Source organism: Chroicocephalus ridibundus, chromosome Z (assembly GCF_963924245.1).
Source record: "Chroicocephalus ridibundus chromosome Z, bChrRid1.1, whole genome shotgun sequence".
Taxonomy (NCBI): domain Eukaryota; kingdom Metazoa; phylum Chordata; class Aves; order Charadriiformes; family Laridae; genus Chroicocephalus; species Chroicocephalus ridibundus.
In genome coordinates this window covers 61,452,069-61,475,620 of record NC_086316.1, presented here as the reverse complement: position 1 = coordinate 61,475,620, position 23,552 = coordinate 61,452,069, and the positions used below count along the sequence as shown (strand labels likewise).

The 23,552-nt window shown below is 39.0% G+C and overlaps 1 protein-coding gene across 1 annotated transcript in view; it reads left to right on the top strand.

Moving 5' to 3' along the window:
- The window catches only part of HOMER1 (homer scaffold protein 1), a 101,035-nt gene that overhangs the window by 59,812 nt on the left and 17,671 nt on the right, over positions 1–23,552 (top strand). Inside the window, exons 6-7 of the mRNA XM_063320804.1 lie at positions 8,469–8,625; positions 22,774–22,884. Of these exons, the coding sequence (XP_063176874.1) occupies positions 8,469–8,625; positions 22,774–22,884 (268 nt within the window). The remainder of the gene's footprint in view (positions 1–8,468; positions 8,626–22,773; positions 22,885–23,552) is intronic.

Genomic DNA, 23,552 nt, shown 5'->3' with positions numbered 1-23,552 from the left:
ATTTGACTTTCTTCACAGCCAAATACCTAGTGATTTTAGAAAATGAGATGTAAGTTCCTAAATAACTTATGTGGCTTTTGAAAATATAGTTTTGATGGAATATTTCAAGTATTCAGCACCATAGCAACAGCAAGGAATTACGCCTAGTGTTTAAAACACTAAAAAAACTTGCTGGGTATCAGTTGTGAAAAATATGAGTTATATTACAGGTGCAAAAATAAACTACTTTCAATGATACGAAAAAGCAATTTCAGTAAAGGAATAAGGGCAAATTTTTTTTACTTTTTCAGAGTGATAGAATTTTAGGTTTGCAAGGTCTCACAGGCATGAGAATAAAATACTTGCAGTGATACTGGTAAGCAATTTCAGTAGGGGAGCAAGGGCAAATATTTTTTAATTTTTCAGAGTATGTGATAAATGTTACGTCTGCAAGGTTTTAATGTTTAGTGCAAAAAAACCTAGAAATTAATTAGCTATGCTTGCTCTTGAAAAGGGCTACACGTTATAAGACAGACTTACTGATTTTGGTTTATGCTTTATGGCCTTCATGAAGACATATTATAGAATTAAATGGCTAAGACAAAAATGAGATCTTTCTAAGAGAATAAAATTAAAATAAAAGTTGAGCCTCTTCAGAGAAATTAGGGATTTTCTTAGTGCTACTGTGATGATTCAGGTTAAATACAAGTCTTGCGTTGTGATACAGTGTACAAAAGATGTACATAAAACTTATTAACAGTGTAAGTTTAATCAGAAACAAAACTTAAATGTCATCTATGCAAATACATTCAGCAAACACTACAAGACAGTACAAGAAGCTTGGAAACTTCATTGTTTTTTGTGGAGAAGAGTGACTCTTCTCTTTGTCCCCCACTTTAACTTGGATCTAACTTGGATCTAAGTCCCTGACTGATAAGTATCATAGCTGAAGTATTAGTTTTGTGTTAATATCTAGTATTCAACATCCCACGGAGTGCCTTTCAGGAGCTTTTCTGTTGCTGTTGTCTCTTCATGTTTCAATAAGCACTATACTTATTTTTTTTCTCTGGCTTTGTTGTCTTCTGCAGGAATACTGTGCTGGGTTACCATAGAGAGTATTTCTGTGAATTATTTCTGCCTTAAAAAGAATTTACTATCCAGTCTATTCCTCAGTGATAAGCTTCCATGTTGAAAGGCAGTCTGTGTTGTGGTGGTTTCTGTGGGCCCTGTGGTGAATGCAGGCTGTATTACAAAATACAGAACATGGATTTATGTGGTGGATCTAAATAGGGTATAGCCACAATTTGTGTTGCCTAGTGATCTGCTATATAGTGGAGTCTGTAGCGTTATTCAGCCTCTTTGGTCATCTTCACCCATCAAGTCTGCAAAGATATTGACCCTTCCCCAGTGAGCTGATAAAGCATAGCACAAGAGACGCCTAAGAGCAGGACTGCCTGTAACAGAACTGGAAAGGCTGTTCTTCTGTCTGTGGTCAAACGGAAAGGCTAAACGAAAGTGAAAGATCATGTATGAAACACCTTGAAAAAGAAATCTGTAATAGCTTCCTAAGCATCCCTCTGCCCAAATTTACAGAAAAAGCTTCTGCATGCCGCTCTTCCACACTGGCACAGAAATTGGGAGTTCAGGTGTATTGTGGCTCCGAGTTGAGCAAAGGGGTGTGCAAAACAAAACAAAACAAAACAAAACAATATACCCTGGAGTGGGATAAACCTTCAACATTTGTAGAGAATGACAGACTCTCAGAAAAGTCATACTGTCACCTGCTGATTTCAGCCACTTGGCTGCCTGTCTCACTTTCCAGTAGGTGCGTGTGGCTTTGTTATTAGTTACCTCACTTAAAGTACGATGTGCTTCCAGGGCCTCCGTCATCTTTCTTGCTGCGATCGAATTTGTCATTTAGCCAATCTAAAGAGCTGATTCACAGCTATGTTTCCCTGGTTTTGTGCTGATGTAACTCCATTGAGATCATGTAGATATTCCTTATCCCAAAGGGAAGAACAGCTCTTTCATGCTCCGTTAATGTTCCTACTTCTCTCCCCAGGGGAGCTATCCTCCTTTGCTAAAAATTCTTTTGAATACTCTAATTAAGGATAAGGATCTCTTTGAATATTAATTAGTTTTTCATTGGCCTCACTCAAAATATTTAACTCGAAGTAATTTTCTGGTAATTATGTCTTGATTATAACTTTGAGAGGATTTACCCTTGTTTAATAAATTCCAGTTTATCAAATAAGACTTCCTGTTGTATGTGTCCAGTTAATCACAACTACTGATAAGACAGTAAGCAGTCACTGTGAAGAGGCAATTTTGTTTTGTTTCTTAAGTTTTCTTCTTACAAAAGCTGTCAGTCTTACTGTAGCTTTCTCTCTTTTCGTGGCATTTAATTATTTAACTATACTGTAGGTGACTGTCCCTCATGCACATAGGTTTGGAGTCTTTTGAGTGGCTGACTCTACTGGGTCTGTACCAGCAGACAGCTTTGTACCAAGACTAAAATGGCAGAACAACTCAAAATTTTTCTTTCTTGCCTATTCTGGGAATGGTGAGATAGGACCTGATCTGCTCCACTGCTCTTTCTTCAGCTTCCTCCTCATTCTAGGATCCCCAATTTAGGTATAATTAAATAAATGACACAACCCCTTTCTCTTTCCAGTTGTGCTTTGAATGCTAAAGAGAGAGGGAGAAATTTCCATATCATCACCGAGGGCATATGGTACTTTGGATTAGCAGCAGGACAAACTCTAAAGCCATCATGTTTAAATCCTTCCTGTCATGAAATAATTTTACACATTTAGTAGATGGCCACAGAAGATGCCGTTTGAAACCTGTCACAAGGGGTGACATTCCCAAAATGCCTGTTTAAAATTTCTTCTGAATCAGGACATGAAGTGAGGAGCTTCAGCTCCTGTTCTCAGCTTAGCATGAATGAGAGGAGGATTCTTGTGAGCTTTTAGGAATACCTTGAGGGACGCTGCACTCGGTAGGCAATAGCAAGCGCAGCCCGTTGCAGAGATCTCACCTTTCCAGCCTGGGACCTTAGTGTTATCTGTAGCTTTTTTCATATGGGGGATTTCATAAGGACCTTGTGCAGAATTCCTTCCCAAACGCACCAGGGAGTTTTACATAAACCCAAACACTTGTCCTACACTTCCAAAGAGAAGAAGCTACACTACTCGAGTTCACTAGAGCTCTCAGATACTACTGTAGCAGAAACAAATCATTCACAATCCCCCTTTGCTTCCTTAAGCATGAAGAGCTGCTCCGTAAGGCTCACCAGCAAGGCTGTCAGAAAGGATCACCCCTTGCTGCCAGCACATCTAATGCATTGCCACCAGCTGGTTGACATACCTCTCCCTCTGATCGGTAGTGCTCACTCCACCAGGCTCTTGGGCTGCTTCCAACACATGCCACTATTTATAATCTGGGCAGCAGCTACAGGGACTCTGCTCTGTTCATATTTGTCAAGTCTTGTGGATTCAGTTACTACACCAGATGCCAAATTTTGTAGTGAGAGTACTCCATTCTCTACTCAGCTGAATTCTTCCTCGTTTCTGTTACCCCAAGGCAGCGCTCCTCACCATACACCTGCAGTGCAGATCACAGTGACACCTGAATAAAAGAATTTACGTGCTTTTGAGTAACTGTAGTTCTTTGAAACCATGACTACGCTATAGTAAGACATCCAATTTTTAAATTAATTCATTTTATGCAATGAATCCAATATTAAAACCCATAAAATATTAATAAAGCAGAATTCTGCACACATTTTATTTCTGTAAATCCGAAATAAAGCTTAAACCATGTTTTATAGTGTTGGTATTGCGTACAACTCAGCAAACAGTGAATAAGCACTACTGATTCAAAAAGCAGAAAACATCCCTTGATTTGAACTGCTTTTGTTTCTTTGTTTCATGAAGGCATCTCTCTAAAATAACTTCACTCTGAATGCAACTCATTAATGTGTGCTCCCCGCCCCTTTGTAAGCCTTCTCCAACTGGCTAAATGTGGTGACTGGAGCTTTTCGGATTAATTTTCCTTAAGTGACCTACTTTGCAGAGAAAGATAATCATGCATTTATAGCCTCTGGCACTCTATTCAGGTCACAGATGGACAGATAGCAAAGCTATTCCTCAGCGACTTACTGGGGTTGTAACTAATCCCCAGTGAGAAGGGAGATCGGCCTATTGTTAATTGGTCAGAATGCCTACAAGTATGAAAGATCATTGACTCCTACTTTAATTTTCAGGGGTACCACAGTTAGGCTGTATGATACCAGCCAGCGGTAGTTCTAGGAGTGTTTTGTGGGACTGATCGAATTATTGGGCACTGTAGATATTAAATATCTGACTTTGAATCCTTTGCCTTGATGGTGGAGCACCATGTGGTGTTCTGACGGTGGACATGTCTGATGTTACACACATACCAAATACCGTGGCTGGCACCAAGGACTGAAGATTTGTGAGAGTTTTCACCTTGTGCTGACTAAGAAGTGCTTATGATCCCGTGAACAGTTATCATTGTAAAGATAATTTTCTGTGCAGTCCGACCCAAATCTCTGTTACGAAAGCATTCTTTTGTATAGCATGATCAGCTGAGCCAATAAAACTCTTATTATCCTTTAGAGGCCCATTTCCCCTCTTGTATTTGGCACCAATGTAGTGATGTATGCAAAACAGCGTCTTCTTTTACTTTCAGACGTTCAGAAGTTTCACGAGGTAAATGACCAGGCTTTATTCTCTGTTAGGATATTTTTAAAAGCTTGGTGGAGAATCAGGCAACAAGCCAGGGTGTTACGGATGTCTCTTTTTTTGAAGGACCGTCTTGAAATGTTGAGTGTGCCAGGCAGTCAGTGATGTTAATTCTGACAGGTCTGAAGAAGTAACCGTGAAAATTATGACACTGCCAGCAAGGGGATAGGTGGCTTTCAGAACAAAATAGAACACGTATGCAGGTTTAATTCTTGCACCACAGGACCACAAACATGTGCCCCAGTGTGTACGTACGGCTTTGCACCGCAGTGCAAAACTGGAGGGTGTTGTGGTTGGAGCTGCACTGCAGTTTGGATCACTTTGATCACTGAGTAAATTTTTGTATTTCATGTGCTTCCTAGAGCAAATAATCTCAGAACACATGAGGAATTATTTGGGTTTGTTGTGGATATTTACAATCGTTAAGACAACCTGACAGAGCTGTGTGTGTATTTCCTGTGACAGAATCTAATGCATTGAGGGCAAAATCAATTCCTTTTAGCAAAAAGCCTTTCAGACACGAATTAAGTAGAAGATTTTAGAGAGAAAAAGTATGTGCTGCCCTCCCATACCTGTCCTGAGGGACTCTAGTGCAGCTGTTCCACCATCAAACTTCTGGCCATGGGCTCTAGCAGTTGCTGGGAGCCCTTTGAATTTTCCATCTGTCCTTCAGCTTCTGGATCTATGTGTTCCCTTTCCCACCTATTACCCCAGCATCTTCTCTTCCGAGGTAGAATTGTCATTGTGTCTGAACCTTATGTTTCTCAGCGATTCCTCTGGAAGTGTTGATAAATTTGAACCAATGTAGCTCTACTGATATAGGTGTCAATGCAGATACTCCAGTTTAAGAAAAGCCTCCTTCTTTTATCTGGTCTTAAAATAATTAATGTAAATCCAAATAAAACCAGTTTTAAGCAAAATAATCCGTAAAGCCTAATTATTTTTTTTGTCTTGTTTGTCAAGAAAGTATTTGAGAAAAGTCAATGAGCAGTGCCAGGATTTGTTACGGGCTATTTTAATCAAATTATGATTTTATGAAAGAGTATTCACATCTTTGGTTCTGTGTTTCCTGGTATGATATCCATCACATTGTTGTGTTTATGTCAGAGAATGTGGAGTTTTGTAAGAAGAAGCAGGATAAGTAAACAGTTGGGAAGTCATTGTGTACTATCAGGTACAAAACTAGACTAATTAAAGTAATATGCTTCTATTTTATGGAGCCATAGTACAGTCTGTAGAAGATAAAGTATAAATTCTTTGTAGGAAAAACCAGTATATGCTACAAACAAATAACATCTGCATTACAGTAGACATGTTCATGCCCTCTATGTAGATCTCTTAGGGATAAAAAGTATGATTGAAAAGTAATAGTGGTGCATTCCTGTCAAAAACAACCAATTTAAAAATAATCAGCTCTAAAGAAACCTTCTAGCTTTTGAACCAGGGTAGCTATAGCAGTAATAGAGAATACATGCTTCATATTTAGTGCTGACATTCCAGTATCCAAGCAATAAGTTAAGAGCTCCTGACCGTTTTCTTGGCAGGGTGGTGAGGGCACCGGGCAAAGGTGAAGGTAAACGCCACGAATCCCCCTTGCATTTATTACTCAGCACTGCCCGAGAGTCTGTCTTCTGCCATCTTCATGGCTTAGAAGTTTGCCTTGTGTGATTGTGGGTATACACACAAATACACATTTTTACGTAGGAAAAAAAAAATCCTTTCACTTCCCTGTTTGCATATTAAATTAGAATATTAAGTGATCAAACAGTTCTTGTCCTGCAACTGTCCTGGATACAAAGCTTTTAATCTTCTGTGTTACGTCAATATAAAATCTTGTGTGTATATTTCTTCTGTGGGGAAAGATGAGTAGTATGGCACGTTTTGTAAACACGTATAGGTCTCACGCACACACAATTTGCTACTAATCCTGCCATAGCAGGGCCACTAAGTGGAACTACTCACTTGCATGGGATGGCTGGAATGGATATTTGTTTGCCAGATCAGCACACCAAGGAGGACTTATGAATATCATAACGAACTAGATTTTTTTAGCATGTTTTTTACAGAAATTGTTGATCTGCTATGCTACTATAAGTGAAAAGTAAATCTGATTAGAGAAACAGAAGAGTAGACGTTACAGAAATTTGTTCTCATCTTCTTTAATATGTGAGTCAGTGTTCCCTGATGAAGTAGGATTGTCATTGTTTTAGTTTAGTCACTTAAGATTTTAAAATTTCCAGTGGTGAACTTCTAATTAGTTGAATATATCATGAAATGCTAGAGCAGTTTGAAAAAACCCATATTCCTCTTCTGAAGGAACTTGTGTTCCTGTTCAAGGGGACGATGCAGCGTATTGGGAAGGAAATGCTGGAGCGTGGAAGGCTCAGGCATCACGTTTTAGTCAAGCAGTAGATGTGATCTGAATTGGTAATGAATATTACTCGGTGGCCAGTTGATTTTGAACACCTAAAGAGCATTTATAAGAATCATAATGTTTTTGAAATAATGCTTTGGTGGAATAGGCTGTGCATATGTGTGAAGCGGAAAAAAGTAATTTGGTGGACAAAATGGTGGCAGAATGTTTCATTGTTCATATGCACAAAGTTCAAGTAAACCTGTAAACTTACATGCAAAATATCAATAATTTATAATGAGATTAAGCACATAAAATATATTTATTATAATAAATAATTAGATTATAATAATTCCTCATAATTCCTCATAAACCTATGTACAAAATAGTTTTGGGCAGAGTAACAGATCTTTGGTTTTCAGTGATGCCTTTAATAGTAAGGTAATTAGACAAAGTTAATTATTTTCTATATGTATTTTCCAGGTAGGTGTGCACCTCACATGCTGTTAGCATTATAGAAGTAAACATTAATGAGCTATTTGCATTCTAATACATTCACCTGATGTGTCTGATTTGTTTTTCCCTTGCATACTGGGTGCAAAGATAGGGTCTGTGGATGATGGCAAACTAATTACCTGTGACAATTAAAGCCCTGTGTTTGCTCAGAGAATAACTAAATTGTAGGCAACGATTGTTCCTCCATCGGCTACTTTGGTAAACCCCAACATTGGCTTCCTCTTTGCAATAAAGCAGTAATATCTCTATGCTCCTTGATCTTTAGTCTCTTTGCTGGTATTACTGAGTAATAGTAGTATGGTGTTGAAATTCAAGATCTTTGAGTTTGCGAGTACAAATTAAATATGGTATTTGATAAAGAAAGTGTATTTCAGGGATAGAAGGCTTGCATTAAGACAGCTAAGCTGTAGTTCCAAAGCACTGTATTAGCTCTCTCTAATCAAGTTAGTGGCAAATCTTTTTCTACAATGCATTTCATAAAGTAGTAGATTAAAAAAGCACTTTCACTCAATAAGTATATATTAAAATAGACACTAATCATATACGTGCTCTAGAATTACATGCTGTTGCTTTTGGGAAGCTGATGTGGATTTCATCATCCTTAGCATTTTATTTAAAAAAAAAACCAACCTGTTGAACTGGGAAGGTAGAGGTTGTTTTCCAGTAACGATATACCTGTATTTTCTGAATTTATGGTTTTGATGATTTGAGCATTTGGATTCTCATTTGGACATTCAGTGATAGGATTTTTGCGTAATTCTTTTTTTCCTGCATATTTTGAAAAAAAAAATTATAAGACATCTTAAGAAAAAAATAAAAAGGCTCTGACCGTTCTCGCTCTGTCTGTGCAGTTCGACAATCAGCAAGCATTGGGAGGCAGAACTGGCCACGCTGAAGGGTAATAACGCCAAGCTCACAGCAGCCCTGCTGGAGTCCACTGCCAATGTGAAACAATGGAAACAACAACTTGCTGCGTATCAGGAGGAAGCAGAACGTCTTCATAAGCGGGTAAGTCGAGGCAAATGGCCAGGATCCTTGAGGTGGAAGTACTGGTGACTGTATTTACTCATTTTCAAGAAAAACAAAGAAGTTTATTGTTGGGGCTTTAGGTTAGTCTTTGAGACAGAAATTAATGATTACTTTAAAGCACACAGGGTTCCTCCATTGGGAAATTCTTTCCTTTGTAGCAGTTCCTTTTCTGCAAAGGGCATTGTTGCAGGAAGAGTTATCTAACCTGTGGTACTTAGGACATGTTTGCCAGCTTTCACTCTTCATTTGCTGCCAGCTGCATCACATCTGATTCAAGACCTTTTCCATAACATTACACTTCAGTCACTCTTGCAGTTAAGCCCACAGAAACTTGACGTTAAATCTATAAGTTAAAGAAACTCTGTTGTATTTTCCACAAATAACAAAGACAAACAGCTTCCTCTCATCCTTACATCTAAAGAAAACTGGACGTAGAGTCAAGATCATTATGTGTAATTAGAGGGATCTGCTCCTGCTTTCATACAGGAGGGGCTGGGTCCTGTTCCCTTCACTGTAAATTTCGCAGAGGTCATTTGGCAAACCGGGAATTAGTGCACAGTGGGGGAAGGAACAACAGTATCTGAGGGAAGAATAAAGCGTATACAATGTTGAAGGCTGCATTATGAAAACAAGTATACAATATTTTCATTTCTCTTTTCACATGTAATTCTTCATATATTGTATAATCTATTCACATTTATCCATGTGAATTTGTCATCGTAGCTTAGGGCAGATTTTTGTGCGAAGTGACAGCATGTGTGTGGAGGGAAGATGTCTTCGATGAAGCTGAATTAGTATTGTTAATATCAGTTAATTAGAATAATATGAAGGAGATGTACTTAATTAAGAAAATAAAACCAAACGAAGGCATTGCTTTTTTGCATGAAAACAGGTTTAATGAATATGCTGACAAGAAGGGAAAGGTCAAGCAGCAAACATGGCAGACCTTTCAATTTGGTTTTGTATGCTGTATTCACCTATATGAAATAAGGTATGCCAGTTACAGTTAGCCAAATCCTGCAAATTGCGAAGGGTTCTTTCAGACCTGCTCTGGACCAGTCCAACTGGAGGCTGTTAGTAGTCCCGAGAACAAGGCTTACATTCATCTGAGGGGGAAGAAATTCAACAGGCTACGTGTAACCCGGGGATGTGGAAGAGTAGCAGGAATTCCCTTGAGCTTGAGAAATCTGGGGAAATGGCAGGCCGTTGGGGATGTCCTGTAGCTAGACTGACTTGCAGACAAGGATCCTCAAGTCCCAGCCAAAGGAGCTGACAGGGAAGAGTGACAATTTCTGATGGACTGTAACTGTGTGCGCCATAGCTGGCTGGACAAAATGCATGGACAAAATGCATGAAGTGTAATTACAAGTGGGGTTTTTTTTCAAAGTGCGTTTAGTTCAAGAAATTGGCAGTTGCTGACAAAACTGCTTTGCTTCAGAAATTTTCCAGTCAGGCACAAGCTTGTCATGTGTGTTTGTAGACAGGGAAACTCTCACTTTGTCATCTCACTTAAGCGTCTTCTTTAGAACGGTGGAAGTTCTAACCTGTGCTCCAGGTTTGTGAATAGATGATAATACTCATTGTTGATAAAATTGTTTAAATTACAACCTTGTATTAAAATTACAATAGTGCAGATGTCCAGGTGGATTTGACCACCAGATAGGCTTTACAGTGAACAACTCATCGTTAAATCATGGACATAATGAGGTAGCATTCTTCCTAATAAAATGTACTAACAGCTTTTTTTGCAAAGCTGAGACAATATAGTTCTTACCTAGGAAAGAGGAGAAAAGTAACACACAACAACAGCAGCTGAATCTGCCTTGGAGAGACCCAAACAGACAAGACCATAAAAAGGACGTGGGCCTGTCAGAGGGAGTCCAGAGGAGGGCCCCAAGGATGATCAGAGGGTTGGAGCACCTCTCCTGTGAAGACAGGCTGAGAGAGTTGGGGTCATTCAACTTGGAGAAGGGGAGGCTCCAGGGAAACCTTAAAGCAGCCTTTCAGTACTTAAAGGGGGCCTACAGGAAAGATGGGGAGGAAAGATGGGGAGTGTAGTGATAGGACAAGGGGTAGTGGGTTTTAAACTGAAAGAAGGTATGTTTAGATTAGATACTAGGAATAATTTTTTCATGAGGAGAGTAGTGAGACACTGGAACAGGTTGTCCAGAGAAATTGTGAATGCCCCATCCCTGGAAGTGTTCAAGGCCAGGCTGGATGGGGCTTTGAGCAACCTGATCTCGTGGAAGGTGTCCCTGCCATGGCAGGGGGTTGGAACTAGATGATCTTTAAGGTCCCTTCCAATTCTCATGGTTCTATGAATCTATGATTCTATGAATTTTTAGCAGGTCACTTTGCTTGCATGTGATACTACAGTTAACAGAAGGACTAACCAAGTTTTTGTATCTATATTCATTCATAGAACCATAGAATACCAGGTTGGAAGCGGCCTCAAAGATCATCTGGTCCAACCTTTCTTGGCAAAAGCACTGTCTAGACAAGATGTCCCAGCACCCTGTCCAGCTGAATCTTAACAGTGTCCAATGTTGGGGAATCCACCACTTCCCTGGGGAGATTATTCCCATGGCTTAATCTTCTCATTGTGGAAAATTTTCCTCTTGTTCTGGTTGGAATCTCCGTAGGAGTAACTCATACCCATTACCCCTTGTCTTTTCCGTGTGACTCCTTGTAAAAAGGGAGTCTCCATTGTCTTTGTAGCCACCCTTTAAAAACTGGAACATGGTGATAAGGCCTCCCCTAAGCCTTTTTTTCTCAAGGCTGAACAAAGCCAGTTCTCTCAGCCTTTCCTCATACGGCAGCCTACCAGTCTTTTGAGCATCTTTGTGGCCCTTCTCTGGGCCCTCTCCACCCTGTCCGCATTTTTTTTCATAGCAGCGATCAAAACTGAACACAGTATTCCAGGTGTGGCCTGAGAACTGCTGAGTAGAGTGGGATAATGACTTCTTTATCTCTGCTGGTGATGCCCTTGTTGATGCAACCCAGCATCCTGTTGGCTTTCTTTGCCACAGTGGCACACTGTTCACTCATAGCGAGCTTGTTGTCCACCAGGACCCCCAGGTCCCTCTCCAAAGAGCTGTTCCCCATCTGGGTGGATCCCAGCCTGTGCTGCACTCCTGGATTATGTTTTTCCCAGGTGCAAGACCTTACACTTGTCCTTGTTGAACTTCATAAGGTTCCAGTTCGCCCACTCTTCCAGCCTATCCAGGTCTTCTTGCAGGGCGGCTCTTCCTTCCGACACGTCCACTTCCTCACTCAATTTGATATCATCAGCAAACTTCATCAGGGTGCACTTGATCCAGATCACTTATGAAGATACTAAACATCATTAATAGCTGATGGTTTTTCATAACCTCATAAACTTTACACAGATAATTTTCTGCAATTATTTTGTATTTCTGAGGGAACGCAAAATCTGATAACATGGGATCATCTACACTGTGCTGTTTTGATCACCTTTTTACACGCCTTTATTAAATGTTTCTGTAATGTGTGACCTTGGGGCTTGTTGATATCTCACGTAGAATATAGGAATGCTCAGTGCCTCTGTCTCTCTGGGCGGGCCTGTAGATTATGACAGGATAGTTCGTCAAGAGCATTACCCTCTATTGGAATTGCTTTTAGAAAAACATAGACTTGGCTAACTCAATAAATCAAACTCTCTAAGCAGAAGTATGCAGATCATGTAAAAAAGAATCAATCTCAATCTGTTATCCGTACTGTGCGATACAAGAGCTCTTGTAACCTGCGTGCTGGAGTCTGATCTTTCAGATTGAAATAGTGCCCCATTTCTAAAAGAAGCTGCAAGTCAGACGCTTCTCTCTTGCAGAGATCAAAAATGCTCTGTTGAAATGGCAGATCTGGAGACTGTTGGTTATGGTACATGTGGTAGCAAGCAGTGTTAAGTCACTGTATTGTGTTGTCGTCCTCTTAGGTTTATCCATTAAGCTCAGTATAAACATGTAGTTGCAGCTGATCCAAAAAATATTCCTCAAACTGGAATCCATCTCACCTGCAATTCTGTAAAAGTTAAATATCAAGTCTAAGATGGTCATCTTTTTTTCTTGTGATTCTTGGCGAGACAAAAGCATGAAGAGTAAGTGTCCCAGTCTTAAGAAAACTGACTGAGGTGCTGAGTTGAATTTGCTTCTGCTTTTTCCGTAGGATAATCATCTAGATAGTCCTGTAGACATACTTTTTCAGTCCGATGAAATGAACACCACCCTTGGTTTGTAGAGTCACAGAATAATTTAGCATGGAGAGGAACTCTGGAGCTTATCTGGTCCAGTTCTCCACTGAAACCAGGGCCAGCTTTGAAGTTAGATCCAACTGCAGGGCTGGATCAGGTTACTCAGGGCTGTGAATCAAGTCTCAAAAAATGGAGATCCCACAGCCTCTCTGGGCAGCCTGTTCCAATGTTTGACCATCCTTGTCAGATTATTTTTCCTAATATCTTTTCTAATCGAAATTCACTGTGCTGCGACTTGCATCTGTTGCCAGTTCAATAGGAGAATGAGGTTTAATCCTAAAAGAAATTTGTTGAGAAATGCTGAAAATGGACTGGATTTTTAGAAATAGTCTCGGAAGAATTGATTTCAAGGAGAAACAAAAATTTGGAAATCAGTTTGCCTGTTCAGTTGTAATGTAGTTGTTGTTTTGTATGGAAAAGTTGGCTGTCACAGCATCTTGCCCACTGGAGAAAAATGTGTGTAGATGTGTATGCATTGGAGGGATATGCTCACTTACCAGATCATAGTCTTGTACAAAACAGACCATCCTCCAACATGAAGAATGGTACTGGTACTGCCGACATTAGCTGCTATATTTAGTTCAGTTTAATAATATATTATGTGGTTTATGTATAATGTAATTGTGGTACTCACTTTTTATGTGCTTTAGGTTTATATACAAGTTTTGCTGCCTGAGTCACCTGTCTGCAATGTATAGCAGACTCATATCCTCCATCAAGTGTGGTGTGTATGGGGAAGTAATGCATATTAATCAGTAAACTTTGCATTATTATTTCCATCTTTAGTTTCTTCTTTATAGAAGTAGTCTTATAAATACCCTTATTTACATAAATAATTTCTTCTTTATATTAAAAAAAACATTGCTAGTACTGTCTTACTAGTTGACTTCTTATGGTACCTTTTTCAACAGTTTGAACTTTGTCATGTTTTATTTATAAATATTCTTTGATTTCACATTATGTCTCATTCTTTTATCTTTTTTTTTTTTCATTCATTGCAATAAACGGGGTATTTCATCTTGTGCAGTATTTCTTGTAAACTTTGCTCTTTAATTTTTTTAAAATCATTGTAAGTCCAACATTTTTATTCTCTGTTTTCAAATTTGGCTGAAATAATAGTTTTTCTGTGCATCACATTGTTTACACCTTTTAAAATACAGAAACAAAGCTAAAATGCCCCTTTCTTTGATTTTGATTGCATTTTTAAAAATTAATTTCATTTATTATTTGCCAGTTCTGACTAAGTATAATATTTCCTCATCTCTTCTTCATATTAACCTACATTTATTTGCTTTTTTTGAGGCCTTTGTCTTCCTACTTCCATTTGTTTTCTGCGTTAGTAATGCCTAGAGCTGAGACAAAATACAATACAGATTCGGTGTGGCTGAGTGCAAACTTTGCAATAAATTAAAGTTTTATGCTCTGTTCTGATATTTTTTGATCATAAGTCAGACATTATGTATTTCAGAAGTTCGCTAAATGAGTGTATGGGTTTTTTCCTCTCAAATACAAAGAGATAATAATTCTGGGAAGATGTGATGCCCAGTCAAGATCTTAACTTGGAGCGCTCAGCCTTCTCTCCTCTAATCTGCTCAGAAGCAACTTAACAACAAAGATTTTCCTTAAACAGGGTTGGGGAGCACTCCTACACACCTTGCATAGCTTTTTAAAGTCAAAAGGGATTCATAAGTTTAGAACAGCTCAGTAACAGAATGAAAAACTCTGAAGTGAGCTACTTCAGACAAGTAGAATAGCATTGGTACTAACATTAATCCTGATACCACAAAAAGGAAAGGATTGCACGGTGATATGAATTATGGAGAGTAACCCAAAGTTCTGTCTTTGTCATGTAAAAAATGAAACTGATGTGGTTTTTTTCTTGCGTGCTAACTGCTAAAGTAAATCATCCTTTGACACTGGGCAATAGCACAGAGTAATAACACCAGTGCATAATAATAAGAGCTGCAGTCCTTGAAGATCATTCATCTGCAGGGAAAGAAACCTAAGATAAAAAGACATGAAGGGAAGTGATCAAGCTCTTGGGTATTCCTGAAAGAACAGAGAGGTAATCTCTTGAATTCTAGCTTGTAATTTTACCAGAATTTCCTAGGAAATAAGATAAAATTACCCTGCTATGTTCTGGTTCTTTCATTCACTGAATAAATTAGGAAGAGGGCATCTTATGTAGTTATCAAAACTACCTGACAAATAATGGACCCTGATTTCACTACTGTTAAAGGAAAATTTAAAGTGGATATTAAAAAAATGCCTAAGCATACAAAAATAAAACCACAGTCATTTTATTGGGCTATTTCTGTGCTACTTAAAGAAAACAATTTATAAAAGCAGTTATTAAAGTCCACAAGAAGTATGAAATGCTATATTAGCCATCTGCTCAGATTATCTATAGAAAATCTTTGCAGATCCTTTAGCAGTCAACTCCATGTTTCCACCAGCTGCATTAATAATTGAAGAACGAAAACTCGAACATACAGAAGTGATAAAGTTGCTTGCTGAATCAGAGGCCATACTGTGGGCTTCATCCTTCTTGAGAACTCTTCCTAGCATCACCGTAGGACTACCATGAATAACTGGTTTTATGTGGCCGAGGAAGGACATTATCTAAAAGTGGAAATATGAAAGAAAGTGGCAGGAAGTGTGGTAACAAGAAATTTATGAATGGAGTTTTGATCCAGAAAGTTATTGGCAACGCACCTTTTTTATGTGGTGGCTATCTGTTGTCATCCTCCTTTTAAGACTGTGTCCCTCCTACCTCCACTGAACAATCCAAATTTACGTTATATTAAAATTTGGTTTGATTTATTAAAGGAAAAAGTGACCAAAGTATAACTTACTTCTTAAGGAAGTGGCCAGAAAGCAGCTTGGTGCAATTTGTTTATAATCTAAATAGATAAGCATTTTGCAGGGTAGATATGGGTAGCTTCCAATTTAATCAAAGCAGTGGGATTTAATCAAAGTTGTGTTAGTACTTATCTGTAAGCCAAATAATTTGAAATTTCAAATAAATTTCATTTATTTGAAAGAAACCTGCGTGCAGATAGACCAATTCTGAGTGCACAAAAAATGGACAACCAAGTCCCTGTATAGATGTATGCAGTCCTTTCATCTGGAATTGCAAACAAACTCTTGTTGCATTAGAAACTCCTGAAAAGGTGCAAAAAAAAAAAAAAAAAGGCAGCTCTTGTCCAAGTGAGGTCATAATGTTAAACATAGACCAAATGTTCAAGAGGGATGTTCTGGGGAGTATTACGGTTTTCTGTGACACAGTGAGATCTGTAAAGGCTAATTGTTGTAACGGTGATAGTTGAGTTTTTAGAGACGTATGGGATTATAGTGACTTTGTTTTTTCACTTTTGAAATTAAAATCTTGCCTTAAAAAAGAGTTTATATTTCAGAGCAGGCTGTAATTATCTGTGTAAGGTTGGTTATCCTTCTTGCAGTGGAACTAGTTTCTAATGAAAAGAAATCCAGAGTAATATTGTAAAAATACATGAGAAACCATTGCAGAGGCTGACCACCACCTTTTCATGGCATTAGAGGGTACCGAAGGAAAAATACGAGCATTTTATTTCAGGGCTCCTCCAATATCCATTTCAGCTGTCATAAGTTCTGTATTATTTTTGAAATGGTATGTCTTGTCAGTCTTGACGTTGGATTATCAGAGCATTTCCTAGGACAGGGTTTCTGAAATCCAGCACGTTCTCTCAGCTCCCTTTCTGTGTGTGATCCCTAATACAAATAATCCATGTCTAGCCTTTATCAAGATTCAACTGTTGGTTAATAATTACGGTTTAGTAAAAAAGCTGTCTCTTCTCAGACAGGGCAGGTGAGTCAGGTTATGTTAGTTTTGTTTCCTGAAATCAAAATGTTTTGTCTAATGTACAGTGAACTGAAGACAAGTCCTTTCTGTCTTCTTCTGTTTTCCTTGATTTGTTTTTAGAGCAGATTTGCATTTAGGACCCAAGACTATTTAATTAGGTTTGGTTTTTTTTTCTGGGAATTCACTTTGACTGAATGTGTCATATACAGAATTATAATTTAAAAAAAACCCAAACCACCAACCAAGTTACCATCACTCTGAGAAATGAAAAAAAAGAAAGATTTTCACTGAAATGTACCTCATCCCCATCTTCATCTTCCTAAAACACCTAAGAAAAGCGCTAAGACCTATTTATTTGCAAGTTGTAAAAAGCATACTTTGTGGAAGCATGCCACAAAATTTTTAAGTAGTCAAAGCTTTGTAGAATGAAATATATCCTATAATTCCAAAACTTCCTTGGAAAGGAAATTACTGGATTTAAATCCCCCGGATTAAAGGATGACATACCTGTACTGTGTTTGCTATTGCATGCATTTCATAAACCGTCCATATAGCTGAAAAAGGTATGTGCTAATTAGATTGCAGAGAAAGGGATGTCCCCTAAAGTTAGTATAAGCATTATTAGTTGCAAATAATAATGCATGGCTGAAACTCAAAGCATCAATTTTAGTAAACTTCTTATATTTTCAAATATTCCTACTGTAGTTTCATTACTTTCTTCACAAAATTCAAGCAGATGATGGATTATTCCTCTTTCATCTCTGTAGAAATGAGTAGCTGTGGAAAACATTTCGATATTTCCATGGCTTGAGGCACCAGTGCCCACAGAGAAAAATATGTCCTTTTCAGCAAAATCTTTAATTGTTTTCTCTGTTGAAAAAAGCAATATATTGTTGGTAATGCACAAAACTCCCCCCTGCCCCCAGGTTATCATTTTATCTATGGGTAAATCTTGGAAAACTACAATAATTAATTTGCTGTCAGAAGTGATGTATATGAATAATACTCTGGTGTGCTTTTTGTTCTTTCAGCAGCAACCTTGAAAAGCAATTTTCCCTGTTTTCTGCATTTTCACGTTTCTCAGCACCAAAAATCTTTCCAGAGTTTTTTATTTTTGAAAGCTATACTGGAATTATTTTTATGATCAGCTTGTTTGCATGCTCCCTTGCATCTTACTGTCCACCGTGAAGATCTGAGAGGCTTCTTCTACATAAAGTACGTGAAACCTTATGCAGTTATTCCTAGTGTTGCTGAGCCATGCAACACCATTTCTCTTCTCCTTGTGGAAAGCAAAGGGCTCTTTTTTCTTTGTAGGAGGTTCATCTTGAATTATTGATGGAATAATATTATCACAGTCACAGTTATGATCCATTTAGGGATGTAACTCAACCAGCTAAAAATACATAATTAATACTTAAATTCAGTCTTGCATGTGAGCACTCTACCTTTTCTGCACTGTAGCCTGGGCTGGTAGACCTTAGATAGGGCATTCCACAATAAATAGAAGGGATAAAAACACCTTTAGGAAACGACAGGTTGATAGTGTCAGGTACATAAAATGGGCTACAGCTACACTGAAAATATGTTCTAATCTGTCTGTCTATGCATTTCTGTAGCAGCCGAAGTAATTTCTGTATGAAGTTTAGAAGGAGTTTCGTAATCTATTGGTACTGAATTTAAGATGCTGAGTAAAAACTATCGTTGGTTGGGTTCAGAAGTGTACAAATTTATCTCAAAAAAGTGGTTTCAAAAAACTACTCAACCTGCAGCAAACACAGCGCAAATTCCTTCAGTCAATAATTGCTTGGGGAAAGTGATCACTCAAAATATTTCTGTGATTTCCACTTCTTTGCCTCTGTCTAACTGAAGTTCTTACTTGTGAAGCAGTCATCTGTGTTGGGATTTGATGCAATCTCCTCTCTTGATTTCTTTGTGGTTTGATATGGCTTGTTTGCTTAGATTCTACAAGTCTTCCGGAGCTTTGGATAGTCACTGTCTCAGGCTCATGTCAGGGCTGTTCTTGCTTACGGTGTGATGTGGCCTGAAGCCCCACTCCTCCAGTCTCCCCAGCAGCCCAGTCTGCGCTAGCTGCCTGCTACAATGCAAACGTTTGCCTGGCATCCTCCTCTCTTCATAGGCTGTTGACCCTACCTCACATCTTCCAGGGAACACTAGGATGGCCTCTGCCGAGAAGGTCAAGGCTCTGCCAGAACAAGTTGCCTTGCTGTCTTATTTCAGCTGACGTATTTCTCACTGAAGTACGCAATTAAGTATAATGACAGCCATATACTAGAAGAGGTAGCTCATTAAAGAGTCACTAAAAAGCCCTTTCAGAATTTTTTGCCCTACATGCGATCCTTACCTGGATGATAAATGCAAAATAAAGAAGCAGAGGCTAAAAACACTACTGTTTTCTTTTTTAGTCTCAAATACAAAGCCACAGTATTGACTTTTTTTCAGATATGCAAGTCGGTGCAGACTTAGGATAGCACAATAGAAGAACTTTGTTTAGTCAGTGATTGTTCAAAGACTGTTCTTTCAGCCTGGATTCTGTACTGGCACAAGGCTTAATCACAGGTACCTTGTTCAGTGTTGCTGTGCAAAGGCTTGAATGATTGATCGAGCCTTGCTCTTAGACATGGAACACTGAATGAGATGTCCCTGAAAATAGCACGTGGGAGGGTCAGACTAAAGCATTTTAGCTTCCTTTTATGCCCCCTTCTGTGCATAATGCATAAACAGTTATTTTTAATGATTTTGGACCACTGGTCATGAGAAAAATGAATTCAATTTGAAACAAGGAAATAGAGCAAGTAAATGCTATCCAGATTTTTGCCTAGAGCTTTATCTTTTGTTACTTTTGTTTTCAGTTGCATATTCTTTATATCACGTAATTTTCCAGCCCATCTTACTCTACAGATTTTTTTGAAAGGGTCACAATATGATTTTCTTTTTTATATGTACATTCAAGAAGATAACATCATGAAGATAGTTGGCATCTTTTCAGATCTTTGTAGGAATGGGCATTTAAATAAGACTGCGATTAAAGTAAACCCATTTTTTTAATTGAATTTCTTCTTTTTTTCCAACTTACTGATTTTTCAACGAACAGTAAACAAAACAGTTGAACAATGCATTCTTTTCTTGCATAAGCAGTAAGAGATGGACGTTTGCCCAGAGAAAAGCTGGACCAGAGGAAGACATCACAACCCCTTTAATGTTGGTAATTAATTTCCCTGCAGACAGCAGTTGCCTCTGTTGGCAAGAAGTTCTGTGAGAGCACTCCCTTCTCTGCTCAAGCAAAATGAGTTGTGTTTGCTTCAGCAATTTCAATAGTGTCTTGGGTTGGTATGGATGAGGGGGTCCAGAGGAGCGTTCAGGTGAGCTGTACATCTGGTGGGGCTGTTGCAGGAGATGTTTTCAGCCAGGGACAATTTGTCCACCACAGTTCAATCCACCATCCTGCTTGGGTTCCAGGCTTGCACCAACACACGCATCCTCGTTGTGTGTACCAGCCCAGAGGAGACCAGTGGGGGTCCAAGTGCATCCTCAGTCGCAGGATGAGATGCCTTTGCACACTTGCTTCCAAGGCACTAGGTGCTAGGACAGAGGTGGTTTGGGGACTGGGTTTTCTTCTGTCTCTCCAGTTGAGGCTCTTACCCTTTTGCGTAAATGAGTATTCACTGTGCCGGTGCTCAGTAAGAGCTGGTGAATATTGCGGAGCGCAAGAACTCTAAGAGTGAGATTGACCTTCTCGGAGGTTACCATACAAAGTTGCAGTCTTTCACAAGGGGTGGGAAGGGCCTGACGCTGGGTTCCCCTAACAACCCTAGCCCTGGATCCATAGAGGCTTCTACCACCAATTCAAGACTCAGTTCAGCAGAAAAGCTTGGAAATCTTTAAGAAGTTAAACATCAGATGGGGTGAAAGTAGGCAAGGCGGGCGAGTTTGACAGTTCCAGCAAAATTTAGGAATGCATAAACCCTCAATGTCAGGAACACAGGAACCTGCCTAAAACTGTGGTAGCTCTGCTAGAGAGTGAAGGGTTCTTGACCAGGCCAGGCCCTGAGCAATCAAATGTGACTTCAAAATTGGCCCCGTTTTGAGCAGGGGTCCTCAACCAGATGACCACCAGGGTCCCCTTCCAGCCTAAATTAAAGTGTGCCTCAGTGATTCTTGCTGTGTCTAGATGTTAGTTCAGATGTTGTGTAGGCATAGGTTCATCCTAGTCCGTCTGTTCCAATTCTGCTTGTGTGTGTTTGTGTAACTGTAGTGGTGAATTCTCTGTCAGTCGCAATTGATAGCAGTCACAAGCAATCTAAATAGATATATTTTTGTGTAATTGAAGCAAATTTACATAATTATCTAAGACTTCAGTTGTTATGTTCAGTGGCAGATAAAACGGAGCAAACTGCTGTTACTTTTTGCCATGAGCACTGGTATTTCTTTTGGGATAATTCCAGCAAATAAGATGGTTCTTTGGGGTGGGTGGTGGGGTATTGTGTTACCAAGCTGTATCTTCAGCTCTCATTCCCCTTACCTCTCCCAAGAATTTGCTGTAATCTCAGTACTGTCCGTTTATAAGTCTGATGTGCAAAAATGTCTAATCAGAGTTTTCCAGTAGAAGAACTAAACTTGTCATGGCTGTTACAGAGGGGAAGTTCATGCCCTGTGACTCAGAAAGGAGAAGTTGATAGGGATTTCGTTTTCATTTTCTTGTATTTCATCTAGGTTTTCCTTTGACTTCTCTCTGCACTCTGTAATCTACCTTTTGAGCCTACAAGTGGTTCAGAGTCTGAAATCACGGGCATCACAGTGGCTTCACTACCTAGACATTGGTGCTGGAGGGCACCAACCTTGATTGTCAAGATGTTCTTTTATCTAAGAAATAAAATTTTCCTGGAGAATGCCTGCCCTCTGTCTAAGGGCTACTTCTGCAAGAGAGTCAAATGGAGACATAAAGATTTTCATTGCAGAATTGGTTAACACTTCGTCAAAAGGAGGTTTTGGGCCAGATTTGTTAGTTACTGTAGGTAGATGGTGCAGCTCTGTCAAGACTGTGTGCTAAGACTGACAGGACCATATCTTCTGGAAAAACCAGTTACTAGGTTTTAGATAGTTTTTTAAATATTTTAACAGTTTGTTATTAAACAAAAGGTTTTAGTGCACACATCCACACAGACATGCAGTGTGAGAGTTCTCAAATATTTTGATCTGTAATTTGAGAGGTACACCAACAAAGGCTTTTCTGCATAGACTGTAGCTGCATGGATTTTATTTCTTCACTGCAGAAGCTATTTTTTACAACTGTTTATTTGTGAATGGTAGGGTAGTAACATATCTGTGATTAAAAAAATAAAATAAAAAGGGCATACTACTGCCAGGTATCTTCAACTTATCCAAGGGCAGATGGAGAGTGTTTGCTGTCTGCTAATAAAGAGGAACTGTGCAAATCCAAATCGTGCCATTAGCTGTTGGCTTTGTGACTGAGAGATGAGATCTGAAACCAGAGGAAGTAGAAAGTTGGCAGCAGGACATTGATGGCTGAGTGTCTGCTATTACACTGTTATGCCGACTTAGAAATTGAGACTGTGAAATGTTAATTGGCTTGCTGGGAAGTGGGTGAGCATTGTGGCTTGGTTGATTAAGTCTGTGCAATATTAAAAAGTGTCAGATGGACAGGTTAGTTACACAGACAGGTCTGTGTTTAATCATCTAGCTGTTTCTGAAATGGTAATTCAGCTTCTTTTATAAAATTTTCAATAATTAGTAAGTGTAACTTTTAATTAATGTGCTCTTCAGCCTGCAACGTATGAAATTTATTGTTTCCAAGAAGTTACAGCAACCATTTTATGCTAAACAATTTGTTAAGGAATTTTATGCTAACTACGTAAGAACCCCATAAGTCACCCAGAACTGAGGCTGTATTTCCAATGCAGCTATTGATGCAAAAAAAGTAATAGTACCTTGAATTTGTTGAAATTTATTCTGTATGTATTGCTTCTACTTATTTCAACAGGTGACTGAGCTAGAGTGTGTGAGCAGTCAAGCCAATGCAGTCCACACACATAAAACAGAATTAAACCAGACAATACAGGAGTTAGAGTCTACGCTGAAGAAAAAAGAAGAGGTATTTGCTAACATTTATTCTTGGCTTTTCTGTTATATCATTTCTAAAGGCTTTCAATATTAAGCTTGTGATGGCTGGTAAATATTATTTCCTATTGCTGTTACGAACTAAAATTTTTTACAGCTTCTTTGAAATTATTAATATTTTTCCGCATGTATCATTAAATCAGTCCAATATAGAGCTGGATATCCGAACAACAAAAAGAAGTATCATGGTTTTCTGTTTGCTTTTACCAAGCATCTCTGTTTGCAAAAGTCAGTCATAAGTGGTTTCCACAGAGCAGTCATCACGCTGAGCGAGTCCAGAGTCGGTAAGAAGGGAAGTTGTCGTAAGCATGCTTTCCTTCTTCTGGAGAGTAAGGTTTGGAGCAAGTGATAGATCAATGCCTTTTTCATGCCAATCTGTTTTTCAGGCTGTGTTAATATAGCGGACTTTTATCATCCCTAAGATCAGCCCTTTCCATACACGCATGCCAAGGCCCCCGGCTGAAACTTGATGATATTTATTGTGCCATCTGCCTTGGGCTGGGCCAGCAGCAAGAAAATAAGAGGAACTGGAGTAACACCTGCATTGGCATGGGTGCTAGAGGAAAGCAGATTTGTGCCACAGAATGGTTGAGAATCGTCTTTTGTGGATGGGAAAAAGGAGGTGGAGGGAGCTGTGTATAA